This window comes from Kwoniella shandongensis, chromosome 10 (genome assembly GCF_008629635.2).
Source record: "Kwoniella shandongensis chromosome 10, complete sequence".
NCBI classification, from domain to species: Eukaryota; Fungi; Basidiomycota; class Tremellomycetes; order Tremellales; family Cryptococcaceae; genus Kwoniella; species Kwoniella shandongensis.
This window is the reverse complement of record NC_089296.1, coordinates 404,333-421,471: the sequence shown is the minus strand read 5'-3', so window position 1 is coordinate 421,471 and position 17,139 is coordinate 404,333. Positions and strand designations below refer to the sequence as shown.

The 17,139-nt window shown below is 50.7% G+C and overlaps 7 protein-coding genes across 7 annotated transcripts; 5 read left to right on the top strand and 2 right to left on the bottom strand.

Annotated features, from left to right (window-relative positions):
* Positions 1 to 73: 73 nt before the first annotated feature.
* Positions 74 to 1,564, top strand: CI109_105571 (uncharacterized protein; the record flags this gene model as incomplete). The annotated part of the gene is made up of 7 exons (XM_032003465.1): positions 74 to 355; positions 415 to 477; positions 537 to 619; positions 677 to 907; positions 1,010 to 1,086; positions 1,162 to 1,394; positions 1,457 to 1,564. The coding sequence occupies 7 exons, from the start codon at positions 74 to 76 to the stop codon at positions 1,562 to 1,564; spliced, it is 1,077 nt and encodes a 358-aa protein (XP_031862323.1).
* Positions 1,565 to 1,867: 303 nt separating this feature from the next.
* CI109_105570 (protein YOP1) lies at positions 1,868 to 2,780 on the bottom strand (the record flags this gene model as incomplete). Its single annotated transcript, XM_032003464.1, has 6 exons — positions 1,868 to 1,884; positions 1,949 to 2,116; positions 2,166 to 2,268; positions 2,318 to 2,462; positions 2,522 to 2,604; positions 2,673 to 2,780. The coding sequence occupies 6 exons, from the start codon at positions 2,778 to 2,780 to the stop codon at positions 1,868 to 1,870; spliced, it is 624 nt and encodes a 207-aa protein (XP_031862322.1).
* A 1,230-nt stretch (positions 2,781 to 4,010) lies between these two features.
* CI109_105569 (uncharacterized protein) lies at positions 4,011 to 6,465 on the top strand (the record flags this gene model as incomplete). The annotated part of the gene is made up of 6 exons (XM_032003463.1): positions 4,011 to 4,172; positions 4,238 to 4,246; positions 4,300 to 4,592; positions 4,644 to 4,957; positions 5,009 to 5,195; positions 5,250 to 6,465. 6 exons carry the CDS (start codon positions 4,011 to 4,013, stop codon positions 6,463 to 6,465), a joined length of 2,181 nt encoding a protein of 726 aa, XP_031862321.1.
* A 2,286-nt stretch (positions 6,466 to 8,751) lies between these two features.
* On the top strand, positions 8,752 to 9,920 carry CI109_105568 (uncharacterized protein; the record flags this gene model as incomplete). Its single annotated transcript, XM_032003462.1, has 6 exons — positions 8,752 to 8,990; positions 9,107 to 9,260; positions 9,314 to 9,359; positions 9,425 to 9,611; positions 9,682 to 9,742; positions 9,819 to 9,920. 6 exons carry the CDS (start codon positions 8,752 to 8,754, stop codon positions 9,918 to 9,920), a joined length of 789 nt encoding a protein of 262 aa, XP_031862320.1.
* Positions 9,921 to 10,330: 410 nt separating this feature from the next.
* Positions 10,331 to 12,853, top strand: CI109_105567 (uncharacterized protein; the record flags this gene model as incomplete). Its single annotated transcript, XM_032003460.2, has 11 exons — positions 10,331 to 11,011; positions 11,085 to 11,261; positions 11,347 to 11,601; positions 11,684 to 11,818; positions 11,900 to 12,034; positions 12,095 to 12,180; positions 12,244 to 12,296; positions 12,360 to 12,385; positions 12,487 to 12,583; positions 12,657 to 12,761; positions 12,831 to 12,853. 11 exons carry the CDS (start codon positions 10,331 to 10,333, stop codon positions 12,851 to 12,853), a joined length of 1,773 nt encoding a protein of 590 aa, XP_031862318.2.
* A 217-nt stretch (positions 12,854 to 13,070) lies between these two features.
* Positions 13,071 to 15,666, bottom strand: CI109_105566 (uncharacterized protein; the record flags this gene model as incomplete). The annotated part of the gene is made up of 14 exons (XM_032003459.1): positions 13,071 to 13,124; positions 13,176 to 13,247; positions 13,315 to 13,328; positions 13,393 to 13,537; positions 13,594 to 13,627; positions 13,693 to 13,742; positions 13,798 to 13,860; positions 13,924 to 14,042; positions 14,094 to 14,201; positions 14,260 to 14,330; positions 14,387 to 14,502; positions 14,556 to 14,573; positions 14,630 to 14,700; positions 14,760 to 15,666. 14 exons carry the CDS (start codon positions 15,664 to 15,666, stop codon positions 13,071 to 13,073), a joined length of 1,842 nt encoding a protein of 613 aa, XP_031862317.1.
* A 521-nt stretch (positions 15,667 to 16,187) lies between these two features.
* On the top strand, positions 16,188 to 17,138 carry CI109_105565 (uncharacterized protein; the record flags this gene model as incomplete). The annotated part of the gene is made up of 5 exons (XM_032003458.1): positions 16,188 to 16,403; positions 16,461 to 16,811; positions 16,867 to 16,935; positions 16,984 to 17,030; positions 17,075 to 17,138. The coding sequence occupies 5 exons, from the start codon at positions 16,188 to 16,190 to the stop codon at positions 17,136 to 17,138; spliced, it is 747 nt and encodes a 248-aa protein (XP_031862316.1).
* Between the last annotated feature and the right edge of the window lies 1 nt (position 17,139).

Below are 17,139 nucleotides of genomic sequence, written 5' to 3'. Positions count from 1 at the left end.
GCCAACCAAGATAGCGATTATATCAGTCTTCAGTACTACATACTTAGCCACACACTTCACACAACAGACCACAATGTCAGCTCCTCAAGGTCTACTAGTGACAGCAGGCAAGGTCCACACACCTTTCAAGACCGAGCTTCTCGCAGCTATGGCCAGCGAACGATTCGCTACCCGTCCTCCTCATCTCGTCGGTATCCTCGCAACGAAAAAGGAAGACGCGAGGACATATGCAGAATTCACAAAGAAGGCATGTCAGCAGATTGGTATCAACTTTGAGTTGAGACTGGTCGGAGAGGCAAGAGAAGGGCTGGACGGGGAAGGTGTGGGGATCGAAGTCGAGGAGGCTATCTTGGAGGTCAGTCCAAGCGAAACATACGAGCATGACTTGGGCAGATGCTGATCATGCCGTGATAGGCCAACGAAGATAACGAAGTCGACGGAATCATGGTCTACTACCCTATCTACGGTGGTCGTCAGGTGTGTCTCCGACTCACAATTCCATACGAGTGTGCCTCCTGCTGACTACCATGACACAGGACCAATATCTTCAATCCGTCTTATCGCCTCAAAAGGATGTCGAAGGGTTGAACCATCAATTCCTATTCAACCTGTATCACAAGTGCGTCCTATCTCCGTCGTCGTGAAATGAATGCTTATATGATCTTGCTACCCGTAGCGTCCGATTTATCAACCCTTTGACTCTTAAGCCCATCCCCGCATCACACCTCCCTACACCTTTGACCAAAACCGCTTCTTCGTCCGACGAAGCGCCCGAAGGTACCGTCAAATCCGTTCTGCCCTGTACACCTTTGGCCATCGTCAAGGTTTTGGAACACCTGGGAGTGTACAACAAATTGCTAGCATATGGAGATAGGGCGAGAGGAAAGGTCATCACAGTCATCAACCGGTGAGTGGCATAAGTTTATTATGCTTGGTCAACGTGTGACAAGCCGTGCGGTCTGATTACCGATTGCCATGGTTGTCTGCTAATATGTTGATGCCTCTGCAGATCCGAAGTCGTGGGTAGACCACTTGCCGCCTTGCTCGCCAATGACGGAGCTCGAGTCATCAGCGTTGACATAGATTGTGAGTGCACTATCCTCCTGCAAGCTAGAAACAACTCAATCTGACGTTACTTGCCATACTGACTCTGCTCCATAGCCATCGTCGAGTTCTCCAAACGACCCTCCGCCTCAACGACAAAAACCAACGCTCACCACATCGTCACCCCTCTTCCAGATCTCACTCTCGCCCAGGCCCTTTCCATCTCAGACGTCGTCATCTCCGCCGTTCCTGTGGATTCGTACAAGGTTCCAACGCAACATCTGAAAGATGGCTGTGTTTGCGTTAATGTCGCTGGTGAGAAGAACTTTGAAGGTGATGTGAGGGAAAGGGTGAGCAGAATGATCGAGCTCTCTGGTTGTGAAGTTCTATCGTGTGCTGACTTCACACCCAGGCATCAATCTACGTCCCTTCGGTCGGCGTCATGACAATCGCTATGTTGCAACGAAATCTGCTTAGATTGTGCGGCTACCAAGATATGATCAAGCAGGGTCAGGCGTAGAGCAAGGGAGATGCGTGTTTGTGTAGTATAGTGTTGTGGATTAGATTCCTGAGGTCATGCATGAACTTTGGTAAACCATCTCATTCATCATTTCATCCACTACATAACTTCTGATATTATCTTTATCGTCTTTCACACCGGCTCGCGTCTCGTAATAAAAAAAAAGGTTGTAAACATGAAAGAAAGGTATTTATAAGGGGGAAAGGGGGGAAGCAAGGTAAAGAGATCGTTGATGCGTACGCCAAGCATTTTGATTGTGGTCGTTAAGCGAGTAGGTGGCGCATGATTCAGGCTACGACTCGTTTAAAGAGTCTTCTCGTCTGTGGATAAGTGGTGATTAGCATTGATCAGCCACTCAAGTATCGGTGAATGGGACAGACTCACGCTCGAAGCTGGAAGGGGCGGTGGTACCGGCAGGGTTGAAGCTCTGGTCCTTAGCGAAGGGGTTGGTCTGACCGGTAGAAGCCTGGGTTCGGGTCTTGACGTTGCCAATGACAGGTCGGAGAACATTTTGGTAAAGAACCTCGGCACCTCGAGTAGCGGGGAGCATGACTGAGGGCGAATCAGCGGGGTTTCAAGAGCGATGCAGGATTGAACTCACGCCAGATGGTGAAGAGGGTCTTGAAGACAAAGTACAAAGGAACCCAGTAGAGGATAGCTCGGACACCCCAAGACTCGGCAAGGTTCAAAGAGCCGAAGACGACCTGAGAGAGGGGTCAGCAATGATTGAAGAAGGAGAAAGCTCGCACTTACCCAGTAGGTCAACCACTGCTTGTCATCGTTAGATTGAGGAGACTCGATGGCCTGGACGGAAAGGTAGGCGGGGAGAACCCAACCGATGAGGTTGGAGACCGGCTGGGCGAGGCCGAGGAAGTTGAAGAAGATGAGGACGACGGAGCTGCAGAGTTGACCCGACTATCAGAATACAACTCTTAAGCAAGATCTGGCCCGACTTACGAAGCACCGAGAGCGAGGACACCGTAAGCCTTGGGGACCTTGGTCTGTTGCTCGAGTTGACGGAGCATGGGGTATCGGTTGAGCTGAAAGAAAAGTCAGCATGATGGTCGTGTGAGCAGTTGCAAGAAGTCTAGGAAAAAGCTCCACCCACCTCGGCATCGAGGGCGTTCACCTGCCCAGAAGCAAACTTGGAAGCTTGCTGGGTGTAAGGGTGGTTGAGGAAGTTTTGCTTGATCTGTTGGGATTGAGGAGCGGCCATCTAGGAGTGTGGGAAGAGAGGGTCAGCGAGGGTGTAAATCAGCGGTATGAAGACCAGGTGTATCGACGAGGAAGTGAGCCTAGGGTGCCCAAGGCAGACCTTGACGGGAGAGCTCGGGTTGCGAACAGCCATCACCATCCAGAACGAGAGCTCTCGGATGGAATGACGTATCGTGGCATCCCATCGTTTGACGACAGCTGTTGATCTTCCCTCCCTCGTCGACACTTTGTAGGCATGAATGAACCAACTCACTTTGAATAGTCTATGCTGTTTATGTGAGTTGGTAAGTCTGGATGAGCTTAAGCTGTGTTGATATAACTGATTAGTTTGATTGAGAAGAGGAGAGAGGAGAGAAGAAAACAGGCAAGAGTTGATTTTAAGCTGTTTAGGGTGAAAGGGGTGGGTGGGTGGGAGGTTGGTTGCACTGTGGACGCGGCACACAGTTTGGTTTGCGCTGACGAGGGATGGTTAAGGGAATGTCGTCATTTGCATCTCATTCGTCACTGCTATCTTTGTTACGATGTTACGATTGGTGCCACAACATAACCCCTTGCCGGGATTTAGCGGTGAAACGTGGAACCCAAGTATGTGCAAGTCAGTTTCACTTTAATACTGCCACGCGTCTGGCTAGCGATGTGTTGTTATCAGGCTCATCACCCCCTTCTTCCAGCGCGTCTCGCTTGCAAACCCTCTATGGCTGATCCCGGCTCGGGGACCTTGTTATTGCAGCAGTTGGGTAGTACGGCATACATCTCAGGCTAAAACCTAATCAACCTGTTTCAATCGCAAAAACAAAAGAGACAGAATAGACAAAAAGAGTGACAGAAAAGACAGCTAGACAAGACCATAGAGGAAGTCAGCATCGTTATCATCACCGTCAACATATACATACACATACACATCCTCAAGAGCTCTTGATAGGATTCTCGTTTCGAAAGTCCGACCCTTCAACGCATCGCATATATTGTCGAAGCGCTTTCTATCGGACATCTCCACCTTACCGGCCCATCGCGTACATTCCTCAACGCGAATATCGAATTGTATCTGAGTGACATAGGTTGGCCCTTTGTCACCACCCCCTAGCTTCACAAAGCACAGCCAGTCGATTCTGGCGATCGCGTCCAAAGCATCTGTATCACTTCGACGAATTCTCCTTGATTGTCCGCGCGTCCTGTTGATCAGGAGACCTACGCCAAGACTCGACTGAACCCTCCGTGACTTTTCTCGCATATGACGGTGTCTCCTAGACGGTCACCCATCCTATCCAATGGCATAGCAAATGGACAACCCAACGGGGGAGGCTTGAGAGGGAGAAAGAGTGGATTGAAAGCGAGAGGTACGCAATTGCTCGCACTGCGATTTGGTTGGGTGGTCTTGGTCATTTGGTTCGAGGTGAGCTGCGCATTCAAAGCAGTAAGACAGGTCGCGCACAATGCTGACGTTCTGTATTTCCTTAGGTCGGCGATGTGAGCGTTTCATCTCGGGAGATTCGGGCATTTTAGTTGACCCCGACCTGCAGTTCTTTCACTCCCTGTCGACATGTAGATTCCCCGACTCCGTATTGCGGAGGTCGAACCCTTCTCTTTCAACACCGCCTACTCACGTCGTCCTCCTCGCCGATACCCACGTGCCCCATCCTCGATTATCATATGCACCAGATAGCAGACCGTGGGTGAACTGGCTGAAACAGCAGATGGACGAGTTGTTCATGCGGAAGAGCTGGAACGTGGTCATGAGATTAGGGAGGATAGATGCGGTGATCGTCGTAGGAGACATGCTGGATTGGGGGAGAGGGGTCATGAGTGACGAAGAGTGGGTACAGGCTACAAAAGTGCACGGTGCATAAGACTAACCTCCACGCAGATACGAAGACTACTATCGCCAATTCAGATCAATATTCCAACTCCCCTCAAACGTCCCCATGCATTTCGTCCCAGGAAACCATGATATACCCCTTGGACCAAACAAGATGTTCTCCCCGCATTCGCGAGATCGATACGCACAACATTTCTCACCCCCCAACGCGATCTTACCGATAGCGAATCATAGTTTGATCATGCTGGACGCGGTAGGACTCGTCGAGGAAGATTATAGAAGATATGCTGCTGAGATGCAGTTTGGAGAGTGGGACGGAGTGGAAGGTGGTGTCATCGAATTTGTGAAGGATCTTGGTGATGGTGAGTGACGACGAGAAACTGCCTGGAGGAAATGTGCTCATTCGAATACAGAACCGCCACCCGCTCCGAGGATCCTGATATCGCACATCCCCCTGGCTCGACCGGAAGCGTCTACATGTGGACCGCTCAGAGAGAGAGGACGGATATCAAAAGGTGCTGGACCGGGATATCAGAACCTACTAGGGAGTGAGACTTCCAAGTTCTTGCTCGAGGCCTTGCAACCGAGCATCGTGTTCAGGTGAGTTTCGTGCTTGCACCATGTAGCCCGGTAGACACGTCTGACATCCCGCAGTGGCGATGATCACGACTATTGTGAACACACCCACCCAAATGGTATCCGCGAGGTGACCATCAAATCCTTCTCTTCCTCCACTGGAATCCGCAGACCCGGTTTCCAGCTCCTCTCTCTTGTGCCACCTGCATCCAGCGGTTATTCGGCCTCGCTTACCCACGCCGACCGACCTTGCTTCCTCCCAGACCAACTAGGAGTGTATTCGAGGGTATACATACCGCTTGCCATCCTGACGCTGCTATATCTTTTTGGTACCAATGTGCGCGCGGCATATCAAAGATGGAACGCGGCGGGTAACAGCGTGTACAGCGATCTCAAAAGTCGACTTAGTCCTGCATTACTCAGCTCCGAAACCGTCCCCAACAGCGCATCGCTGATGAGTCGACGAGGCGTCTCTGAGAGACCCGTACCTCTCACACTGCCATCGCGCAAGTCATCACAACAACTGGCCGGCATGACATCGATGAGTACCGGCTTGGCAACTTCGGTGCCGCGGACTATGCGGTACGCTAGCGAACAGCTCACGCCGAATCGAGCGTCATCATCAGTGTCTGCACCTGTATCGCCTTATGGCAGTCCTCGAGCTTCCTTCAGTGAGGAGAGACCAACGATGGGTTATACGCAATCTTCCCTTGGCCGGATGGACGAGGATGTAGAGAGTGGTCCGTCTTATCGAGATACATATACTTCATCACCGACTCCGCCCAACATGTCAAGAAGGTCTTCATACATTTATATGAACGATCACCGCGGCGAGTCGATCGGTGATCCAGGTTTACTCTCTCCGTCGGCCAATGGAGGTGCAGGACTCGGTTTGAGCACACCACAAGGATCACATTTCCCCTTCCATGGCAGTTCGGGACCCAACCAACCTCTACGTCGGGTGTCTTCTTCCAATCTCAGTGCGATGAATGGGATGACACTGGTCTCACCGAACCCAGTGAGAAGAGTCACGATGCCCCGCACGTTGACAAACTCGGACTGGTCTTCTTCCACCGCGACCAAGAAGGAGAAATCCATGTTCAACTATGTGGTCGATAATCTACCTGCCTCGGGCGGTAGGAAGGGTGTCTGGAAGAAGGCGAAAGGATTCATGAGATGGTTATGGAAAACGAGAAATGGGGTGGTCGCGAAGAGCTGGAGGGAGATATTGGCAGTGGCATGGCCAGCTGGTGTGGTATGGTTATTGGTCAACGCTTTGTTCTTCTTGGAATAGAGGGTAGGGACAATTGGGGATGACTGCGATTGTAGAAACACATCTTGCATAGGCTAGGTCATGCAACCATACATGCTAGCGTACGACACGATACGATACGACGCGAAGATGCGTTGGGGACAGACTTACTCACTTACTGACTGACTGCCTGGCTGTTCATCGCGATGCACAACTTTCTGTTCAACAGGACTCGACATGCCAAGATCTACAACGAAGCATGACCGAGTAAAGCCGTGTGGTATCAGTCGAAGAGGGTTATCCCGAATGCCAAGCTGCGACCCGGGAAAAACAGGTAACGACAAACCGGTAAAGACCTAGATCAGTTCCAAGAACAAGTCGCTATAGCCTGACTGATAGGTGGCTGAACTGTAACGTCGAGATCTCAACTTTGGTGGGAAGTCAGTACCTCTAGATCATTGTCGGGATGAGACGGACTAGTTCTCCATTCACATCGGAAGGGAATGATTTGTATTAGAAGACCGATCAGCGAGGATCAACATGACATACGACGAAAGGAACGAGGAAGAGGGAATGGGAGTACGAAGTGAAGTGGGAGTATGCATGCGGGGAATGTGAGTGAGTGAGTGTGAGCCGAGATAACAAAACGAATACGTTGCGTCGCATCTATGCATACTGTATGCCAAGGAAGGGTCCCTCCGTGTCTTGACTACTCGCCGAGCTAGCTAGTCGTCTCACTTCCAAGCCCAGCTCGGTTGTTGGCGTGGCGTGGCGCGGCATGGCGTGACAGACCTTCCTCGGGTGACCGCGCCGCTGTCAATGGCCAGACCAAAGCGGTTGAACAGATCACTCCGATATCGGAAAAAAGAAAAGAGTGGATAGTAAGATAGCCGAAGGTAAGGTGAGATTCAGAATGCGGGGTTCCCAACCAGGGTACAGTATGCAAACATCAGGAGCGTCGATCCCTGTGGCAATGTCATGTAGCTACTAGTCAAGTCGATATCGGAGAGGCGATCAGCCACTGTATTCCTCTGTGGACTGATGAATCGTGCACCGTCAGTTTATCCGAACTCTCGCCGAGGATGATTGTAATCGATGTGGTGTGTGTTGTCGGACCCAAGCACGACAATGCACCAAGTCCTGTTTGGACCTCGCTCGGTCTCAAGCCTCACCGATCGACAAACCAGGTTTCTCAGTCTTGTTAAAACTAACAGAAGCTAGAGCTTTGAGGATGTCGTCGCAACCCTGAAGGATCGACCAGATGCATCGGACGTCGAGGAGATCGTCTGGGGTAGATTCAGTACAGAGATGGACGTCCACGGATCCAGTCACCGAGCAACGGAGCGTGAACGACGCGTCGTGCGTGAACTTGACGGCAGGCGGCCCGGTGTTTGTGGTAGCGTACGATATGCCATTGTAGCAACCGAATATCGCTTGACGGCACTCTCTCTCTCTCTCTTTCTCTCTTTCCTTTGTTGTCCGATGGACCGACGGTCTATGATTAGATTCAATCTCCCAGTAGCTTACGGGATTACCGGTGATAGGATTTATGAATCTAGCCCCTTTGCTGTACCAAACTGTGAGGGATGCGATTTGAGATCCGGTTACACTCCCCATTGGCCCTTAACCGGCAATTGTACCCTGTCACTGCACTATACCATGTGGGTTTGTTTGTCACCTGACATTGCAATACTGCTCGCTGCTGACTGCGACGGAAAGAAACGCGTAATGTATTCAGTAATAAAGATGCTTACTCTCTTCAGCCTGCGTCCACTCTCCCCTGCCAAGGACAGAAGGACAGAAGACAAGTCCGGTTATAGTTTTCATATGGAAGGATTGATGAATAATACGTGGACCGACTAAATCCTACTTGTTAATATATGACGCACTTCCAACAAGGTGGGATTGTGGGATTGTGGGATTCCCACACCGGGGCGGGTCGTGCCATTCGTTTAGCGTGAGTGTCGCCCAGGGTAACAGTAGTGCTTGGGTCCTGTTTTTTTTTGCTTCTTGTCATCAGGTGGTCAGCTGCACTGCACTGCACTGCGATGGAAGAGCGTGATGCACCAAACCATAACACATTTCTCGATCCCTTTCTTTCTGTTGGGGAAGTTGAGTGAGGTTGCATCCGGCTAATTCGGTAATTACTCGTTTCTGACTGGAGAAGTAGTTGGAAAAGTAAATATAAACCACAAACCCTCCCACCATCGGACTTTCCCTTCCTCATCGACAAAGAGTAAACAAATTCCGCCCTAGTGCATTTCACTTTCACACTCGACACTTTTGACATCTATTCTCACTTACACCTACCTGTACTCAACCACCACAATGGCTGAATCAAAATTCGCAACTGCCGTCGGTCACGATGAGACCAACAACCACAACATCGGCAACGACAACATCAACTCGAACGCTCAGTATGGTAACAACGGGAACGGCTACCAAGGTGGTGGTGGTCCCATGGCCAGGTTCATCACACCAGGTGGACACCCCATGGACACCAGTCAACCGGCATTCCCAGTATTCCACAGGAAGTTTGCCAATCCGGCACCCCTGGGTTTGATGAGGTGAGTGCAAGTGTTTACGCACAGACCTTTCGTCTCTCAACGAGGGGTTATGTCTCTCGCTCTGTCCGATATGCATACACCGACATAATAATACTGACTCCTCGCTCCCACCCTAGTTTCGCCGCGACTACTTTCCTCCTCTCCCTATTCAATGTCCGTGCACGAGGAATCACCACACCCAACGTTATCCTCGGTATGGCCCTTGGTTACGGTGGTCTCGCCCAAATCATTGCTGGTATTGAAGAGTGGGCTTGTGGTAACACCTTTGGTGTGAGTCTGCCGTTTCCCACAACGTAACAAGCAATTACTGACTGTCTATCCAGGCCACCGCTTTCACGTCTTATGGTGGATTCTGGCTCTCTTTCGCGGGTGAGTGGATCATGATAACGCCGAAGCTTGGGCAGCCGCACTAACACATCAACTCGTACCACCAGTCCTTTACATCCCCCAATTCGAGGTCGTCGCTGCATACGGTACCGAAATCAAAGAACTCGATAGTGCTCTCGGTCTTTACCTCATCACTTGGGGTATCGTGACGTTCATCTTCCTTCTCGCTTGTCTAAAATCGTCCGTCGCCTTGGTCTCGGTCTTCTTCTTCTTGACAATCACATTTTTCCTATTGTGAGTCGGAATGACGTCGCGGTATGCAGGTGCGTAAGTCGTGACTGACATACGCTGTCTATCTGTCTAGGGCTGCCGGATTCCTCGCTGGAAGTGTTACTGCAACCAAAGCCGGCGGTGGTTTCGGTCTTGTGAGTAGTCTGACCTTTATGCGTTGTGTGATCTTTGACGCTGACACGCTGACGCCTCGATCGTTACCTCTCACAGGTGACAGCTGCGTGCGCCTCCTACACTGCCCTTGCCGGATTGCTCACAAAAGACACCAGTCACTTCCTCCTCCCTGTTGGTGATCTTTCTCGTGCCAAGTAAGCGAGCGGGAAGTCGGAGGCGAGCGCATTGCAGGGGATCCATGGTTTTGAGGAGGAAAGGACACAGAAGCGGCAGAATCACAAAATAATTTATTGGCAAAGTAAAGTTCATATTTGGTTTACCCATCCTGGTGGTTTGGTTGAGTGTTAGTTACAGTCTATTAGGTTCATGTAGGTGACAGGGCATATGCAAGTGATGTTGATCTGCACAGCGAGCTATCTATTTGAGTGTGAGACGGGATCCCGGGTAATTCCCACTATACTCATAAGGTTCAGCGGATAAGACCGGCTGCCTCCACTTCCAAGCACCACCGCTCGACGGGTATATGATATACTTGCGTATATACTTGTCGTCTATCAATTCAATCAGCCAGCGGCCGTCGCTGTTTCACCCACTTAGTAGTGTTGACCATGCTCATCACAGATATAGCTCGATACCTCTTACCAGCGTTCTTCCACTCATCTCTCCTGCCCAGCTCGATTTCCTCTCCGTCTTCGAAGATAAACATTGTTCCTCTCCCGGCTCATTCCACGACAGGCGATGGATCCACACCTCTCTGTCTCTCACATAACTTTACGATCTACCTAGACGAAGCGTCTTTGCGACCCCATGTATCCCCCAAAGACTTAGTACTTGCCATCGAAGATACCCGAGCCCAACTCGCCTCTCTGGCAATGACATACCTCTCTCCTTCTCATGGCGACGAATTCTTCCCCCGAGGCGACTCGAAATGTGAGCGATATCTCGAGCGTTTAGATGTTCACATGTCAGACTACGATGGAAGTACGATATTCGATCAAGCCATTCTGTCAGTTGAAGAACGACCAGAGCTCGAAGCTTATCATCTCGATATACCTCTTACAGGACATGCGAAGATCATTGCCAAAGGTCCATTAGGAGCATATAGAGCTCTGACATCGTTTCAAACATTATGGTACACCCACTCGAGCGAGGGCGAAGGTGAAGGAAGTGGGAGAGTGGTTTATGCACCGTTCGCGCCATACGAGATTGACGATAAGCCCGCTTTCGGTTGGAGAGCCGTCTTACTAGACACTTCGAGAAACTACTTTTCCGTCGACAGTATTTACAAGGTGAGCATTGTGACACCGACGACGTGTACTCACTCCTGGAGCTAACGATAAAGTTGGGATTGGGTCCGTGTAGATACTTGAAACCATGTCAATGGTCAAACTCAACGTGTTTCATTGGCACATTACCGACTCGAATTCTTGGCCACTTGTCTTGACCTCTTTCCCAGAGTTGGCGAGGGAAGGAGCATATAGTCCTAAAGAGATCTATACGGAGCAAGTCGTCGAAGATATCATCTCATATGCGGGACAGGTCAGTGTTCCATTAATCCTAATCCCATTCATTCACCTCAGTCTGTCAAGCTTCAACCAAATCTGAACCAGTGTCCTTTGCGTAGCGCGGTATCGACGTCCTCCTCGAGATCGATACACCAGGTCATACCGCCGCAATCGCCCTTTCACATCCTGAACACATTGCATGTTTCCTCTCCACGCCTTATAAGCATTTTGCCCATCAACCACCGGCGGGTCAACTTCGTTTTGCGAATCAGGAGACGACAGAATTTACCTCTGCGATCCTGAGTGATGTAGTAGATCTCGCGAAGAGTAGGTATCTCAGTACAGGGGGCGATGAGATCAACTCGAATTGTATGGTGAGTGGTATCACCTCACTCTCCGATAAGATACAGTAGGCTCATAGATGATCGGCACTGGTATGGCGTATTATACATCCAGCTCGAGGACAAAGACACGAAAGATGCTTTGACCATGAATGGCTGGGACCTTGACGATGCTCTTGACGACTTTACGAAAAAGACCCATGCGACCCTTCGAGAAAAGGGAGTTACGCCAGTGGTATGGCAGGAAATGGCAAGTTGTCCTTCATAGCACAGCTTGAGATCGGACAAGCACAGAATACGTGTGTTGATGACGACAATTCGTTGGACATAGGTACTTGACCACCGCGCAATGCCATCTTTGACCAACGACACGATCGTCGATATCTGGGTCAACTCGAAAGATGCAAGGATGGTCCTAGATCAAGGTTATAGGATAGTTCACGCGTCCGCAGACTATTTCTACTTGGTAAGTCTTGCGAAGCCAAACATGCAACTCAGCAGCACGGTGGCTGACGTGATGTCGTAGGACTGCGGTCAGAGTGGTTGGATCACGGAACAAGGTGGTGGACCAGGATGGTGCGATCCGCTCAAATCTTGGTCGAAGATGTATTCGTGCGTTATAAAATCCTCACTATGGGATGTATCCATCCGTGCTGACAACTGACAACTACGCAGATTCGATCCGTTCAAAGATGTCAAGGATGACGAGAGGCATTTGATCCTTGGAGGTGAGTCGTGGATTACAACTATCGTCGTCTGGGAGCAAATGCTGAGTATCGACCCAATCGCAGGTCAAACATCGCTCTGGGCTGAACAGGTATGTGAGGGCTTGCCTATCCGCATGAGACTTGCCTCCGCAGTAGATGATCATCATCGTCTTTCTTCCACCGAGCTGATTGTCGGATATTCTTTCCGCAGACCGACGAAAATAATCTTGAACCGACGTTGTGGCCACGAGCCGCTGCTCTTGCCGAGGTGTTCTGGAGCGGCCCAGACTCGAATGGAAAGCCGCGAAGTAGGTTCAACTTTTCCCTCTGGGGTATATCACAGAACGAACCTGATGAAAGCGTTCTAACTTTTTTGCTCAGGCGCTGCAAAAGCGATAGGTAGGATGCATGATATACGATATAGGATGGTGAACAGGGGTGTAAGAGCAAGTCCTCTCCAACCTCATTGGTGTGCTCTGAGACCTGGTAAGTTGATGAGCCCAGCAAAAAATTGAACCTCAGGCGTATACAACACTAATAGCATGAATTTCGCAGACGACTGTGTTTTGGGTGCTTGAGAGTTCGGTGTAGCAGTCTGTAAGCATCTAAGCTAGAAATGAGACTGGCAGATCTATGAGATACATCGTGGATATTCTACTTGTATGCGGGGTATGATACATCTATATATATAGTCCGTTTTAGGTGATGGGCATCGGAATACCAGCAGTGTTGCTTGACAAGATCATCGTCGCTTTGCGACAGACCATTATCGTGAGAAAGGAACGGCCCGACCGCTCAAAGTAACTCCCACGATCGTTTCGTTGTCGAGGTATTGGTGACGGTGATTCCCTGCAACACACCATGATCAGTCACGTCCGAAACGTTTGAACGATCACTCACAGTTCCGGAGCAGTGATTGTTCGAGCTTGTAGGGATACAAGAGAGGTATTTGCACCATTCACAGGCGGCGTTCTGCAAACGTATCGCGTGTATGTCAGCGAGATGAAACGTTTGTCAATCGCCAAGAATGGCCACTTACAGGATCATCGGTATCTGCGAGAAACGACGCAATTCTTAATTAGCGTGTGTCAGTCTACCTGTCTTATGTCGCACTCACAGAAATTCTTGATAGTCAAGACAAACGCAAGGATGATCAGCGGCAACGCGATCACGCGGAACCCCCAGACGATATACCGATGTCGTTTGGTTTCGGAGATCGAGGGGTAGAGTATGATCCCCATGAGTATACCCATTGCCCAGCCCTGGACAGGTATCGGATCAGCAATGTTTGATTGGTCAGCGTCACAGCGAGACTCACGCCTAGATGGGCCAGACCGTCGACAGCGTTTGGGCTATAAATATGGAATTCTTTGTCGGCCTGGGGTGAACAACCGGAAGGAAACGAGTCGGCACTCACATATATCCTATACCAAATCCGATGATGAACTCTAGTGCAAGTAAGAATGCCTGTAGCAAGAAGCATCAGGACTGCGTCAAACCTTGGGATCGAGCTCACACCTACTTTCAGCTTCGGTCTTTCTTCGTATTTCCAGTGAAGGACGAGGTCGACCAGAACGCAGGCATTCTGTGGAGCGATCACAAGACGACTCAGCTAGCGTAATCTACAACTGATGTAAGATAGACATACCGTCGCAAACAATGCTCCACTCGCTCCCGCTGATGGTATACCAGTTCGCGAAAAGTTCCCACCCAGTACGAAGCCGTATATCCCACCTGCCATGTAGACCAACAGGAATGGGACGGTGCCTGGGAGGGGTTTCATCAATTCAGAGCTATCACACCCAGACTCGTACTCACCCATCTCCCGCTCAACCTGAGCTGCGGCGGTGACCTGTGCGACCATGTTCAAAAGCAGATGGATGATACCGACGTGCAAGAAGATCGGGTAGACAAATCGCCAGGACTCTGCGGCGGCGACGAGCGTCAGAGTGCCTTGCTTAATTATAGTCATCGAAGCACTCACGGTTCGGGACACCGTTCGGGAACCCACCGTGCCCACAGATAGTCTCGATGGAGCAAGCCGTGGTTGGTGTGCTGCGGTAGACGGAACGATTAGGGGGTACAACATCGTTGTTCATCTGATTACTCACCTCGAGGTGTCATTCAGACATGCGAGCTGGAAAGAAGGCGGAAGAGCATCGACGAGTTTCATACAAGGCGGAAATCGAGCTCCTATATTGATCAGGACTTCAGAAGATGGTCCAATCTGTGGTAAGACTTCTCAGCGGGGCATTCCCAATACTGTGTCGAGAAACATACCATAGGGTTGAACGTAGGCTGAAGCGGTTGTCACGTCAGTTGCACTGCGGATTGCTGAGCGCGATTGGACTCACCTTGGTCGCGATTGGACTGCCCATAGCTTGATAGTTTGCCACGAGCTCGTAGATCATTAGTCCCGTCATCACTAATGGCAAGTATATCAGTCAGGTCCCTTGCGACGTGATTAACGGTACCCTCACTCACCTACTGCCAAACTCCACGCAGCCACAGGCCACCTCTGTCCTCCCAGTCCTCTTCTCTTTCTCTCTATCGCTTGTGCCACCGGATACGCCCCAGTATTCACTCCGAACAACCCCAACAATCGATCCAAGCCTGTGGGGAAGAGCAGCATCGTGTAGAGGTGATTCGGCGGTGTCATGTACGTTGCCGAGGTATAGCTGTCCTGCGTAGGGGGATAAGGATGAGGTGATTCTTCATAATTTGTGAACTTGACATTTTGGTATGGTTCGTCCACTTCATCCGCTCTCACGAAACCACCCATCTCGTGATGTCGAGAACTGTCTAGATAAGTCGAGGCCGGACGAGCTTTGTCGGTGTGGTAGTATTCACCGTCTTCGTCGATGTATGATAATCCGCCATAAGATGGTTTCTTACCCACGCCTTGTTGGTCGTCGCCTCGTTGAGCTGATTGAGGGAGGGGAAAAGCCGAGTGATGGGGAAGCGATCGTTGCGAAGCTGAATCCCAAGGTCCAAGCGATGAAGATCCGGTCGTCATTCGATCCCCGTATGGCTCCTCGTGCTCCTGCTCGTAGGGGTTATCGAATCTAGCTCCGCTATACGGACGAGGACTCAACAACCCCACATCCTGCTCATCTCCACCGTAGTCTCCGCGACCATTCGACCGTCGATACTCCTTCATCACGCTTTGTGCGCCCGTCATGCCTTGTTCCCGAGGGGTATCTGACAGTGGTTCGAGAACGGTTGTTCCGCTTTCAGATAGGGATTGGTGAGGGTACGAGTGTTGTGATGTGGAGGAGAGAGAGGAGGGATGTTCGTAGTATGGTGGTGATGCATCGTAGGACGTGTATGGGTCAGTGTTGTCGCGCGGTATGGGTGGATTTGGATTTGGACGAGGCCCGGCGAGAGGCATCTTGGTGGGATCGAGTGAGGTGTTGATCTACACGGACGTATGTCAGGTCGAAGACCGATCGCTTTGATGGATTGTAGTAGACGATAGATTGATGTTTGATCAATGCTAGTGATGATGAAATTTAGACCTCTGCACAGCCTAGGATCTGTGCGGTAGGTCCGCAGCGTTTCAGCCAACTCGTCTTCCCTTGATGGTGACACAAACGAACGATCTCGCTACGCAGCGGCGGGGCGTATGTTATGGATGGGTGCGGCGAAGTGATCGCTTGTGTGATGATGACAATGCCGTCGCTCTCACCACCTTTGATGCATCACTGAATTTGCACTTCACCTGCATCGTTGCTATGGTCTCTCCTGATTTAATCTTTTGTTTTCATGTCGTCACTGCACCGCGCTTCCCGACGATGAAAACGTGTTTGACACGCGACGCTTGATCTCTCCTTTCACGGTTATAGATAAGTGGAATTACCATCCACTATTCTCTTGATCTTGACACTGTCAGACATTTGACATACAACAAAGATGCCGAAGCAAAACCCGCAAGCATCGCTAAACCACACCCTCGTGGCTATGCCGACACGCGAACAGTCGGATCGAGCCGAAGCTCTCCTTTCATTGTCGATCTCTTTGGTGGACTCGGCGGTCGATATCCTTCGTGATCACATACAGTCGGATGATCAGTTGATCCAGGCGAGTCTGTTGATGCCGGGTGGGACGTTGGGGAAGCATTTCAGACATGTAAGCGTGGTCGGTCAACTGGGAGCAAGTACGCAAGGGTGCTGATCCTACCCTTAGGTGATCGAGTCTTTCAGAGCATTCTTGCTACCGCTTTACCCATCATCCTCCTCCACGTCCGAGATCAACTACGATGCGATCCTTCCGTCCGCTCGAAAGCCGATAGCCCGATCCGTCAAGGCTTGCCAGGTGGCGATGGAATCTGTCCGGGACGATCTGATAGCTTGGGGCGATCTGTGTCGATCGCGATCGTTGTCATCGGGATCAGCTAGCGAGGTGGCGAGCGGAGTGGCGGGTCAAGTAGGAGTGAGCAGAGAACAAGGTGGTCTGGCTTCGGAGATGGATAAGCAGGTCAAGGTGCTGGCGATCACACCGACTCGACAGGAAATGGGCAGCACAGTGGGGAGAGAGGTGAGCGATACTCTTGAACTAGTAGGTGACGACACCGCTGACAGCGTATGACTAGCTGTGGTACTGCTCATTGCATGCCATTCATCACTTTTCAATGTTGAGGACGATAGCCGTTCATGAGCTCGTGAGTCATGAGACGGGTGCAGTGACATTCTAGCTGACACGCTTGCAGGGACTGGAGCTGCCTGTAGAGTTTGGTACCGCGCCGTCAACGCTTTTGTAAGTCCACGCTGTACGTGCACCAATCTGACCAATGGTCACAGATACCGAGGGCTATCGTGGAAACCACCGACAGAAAAGGAGACTGGCGTTAAGAGCAAGTTGTAGA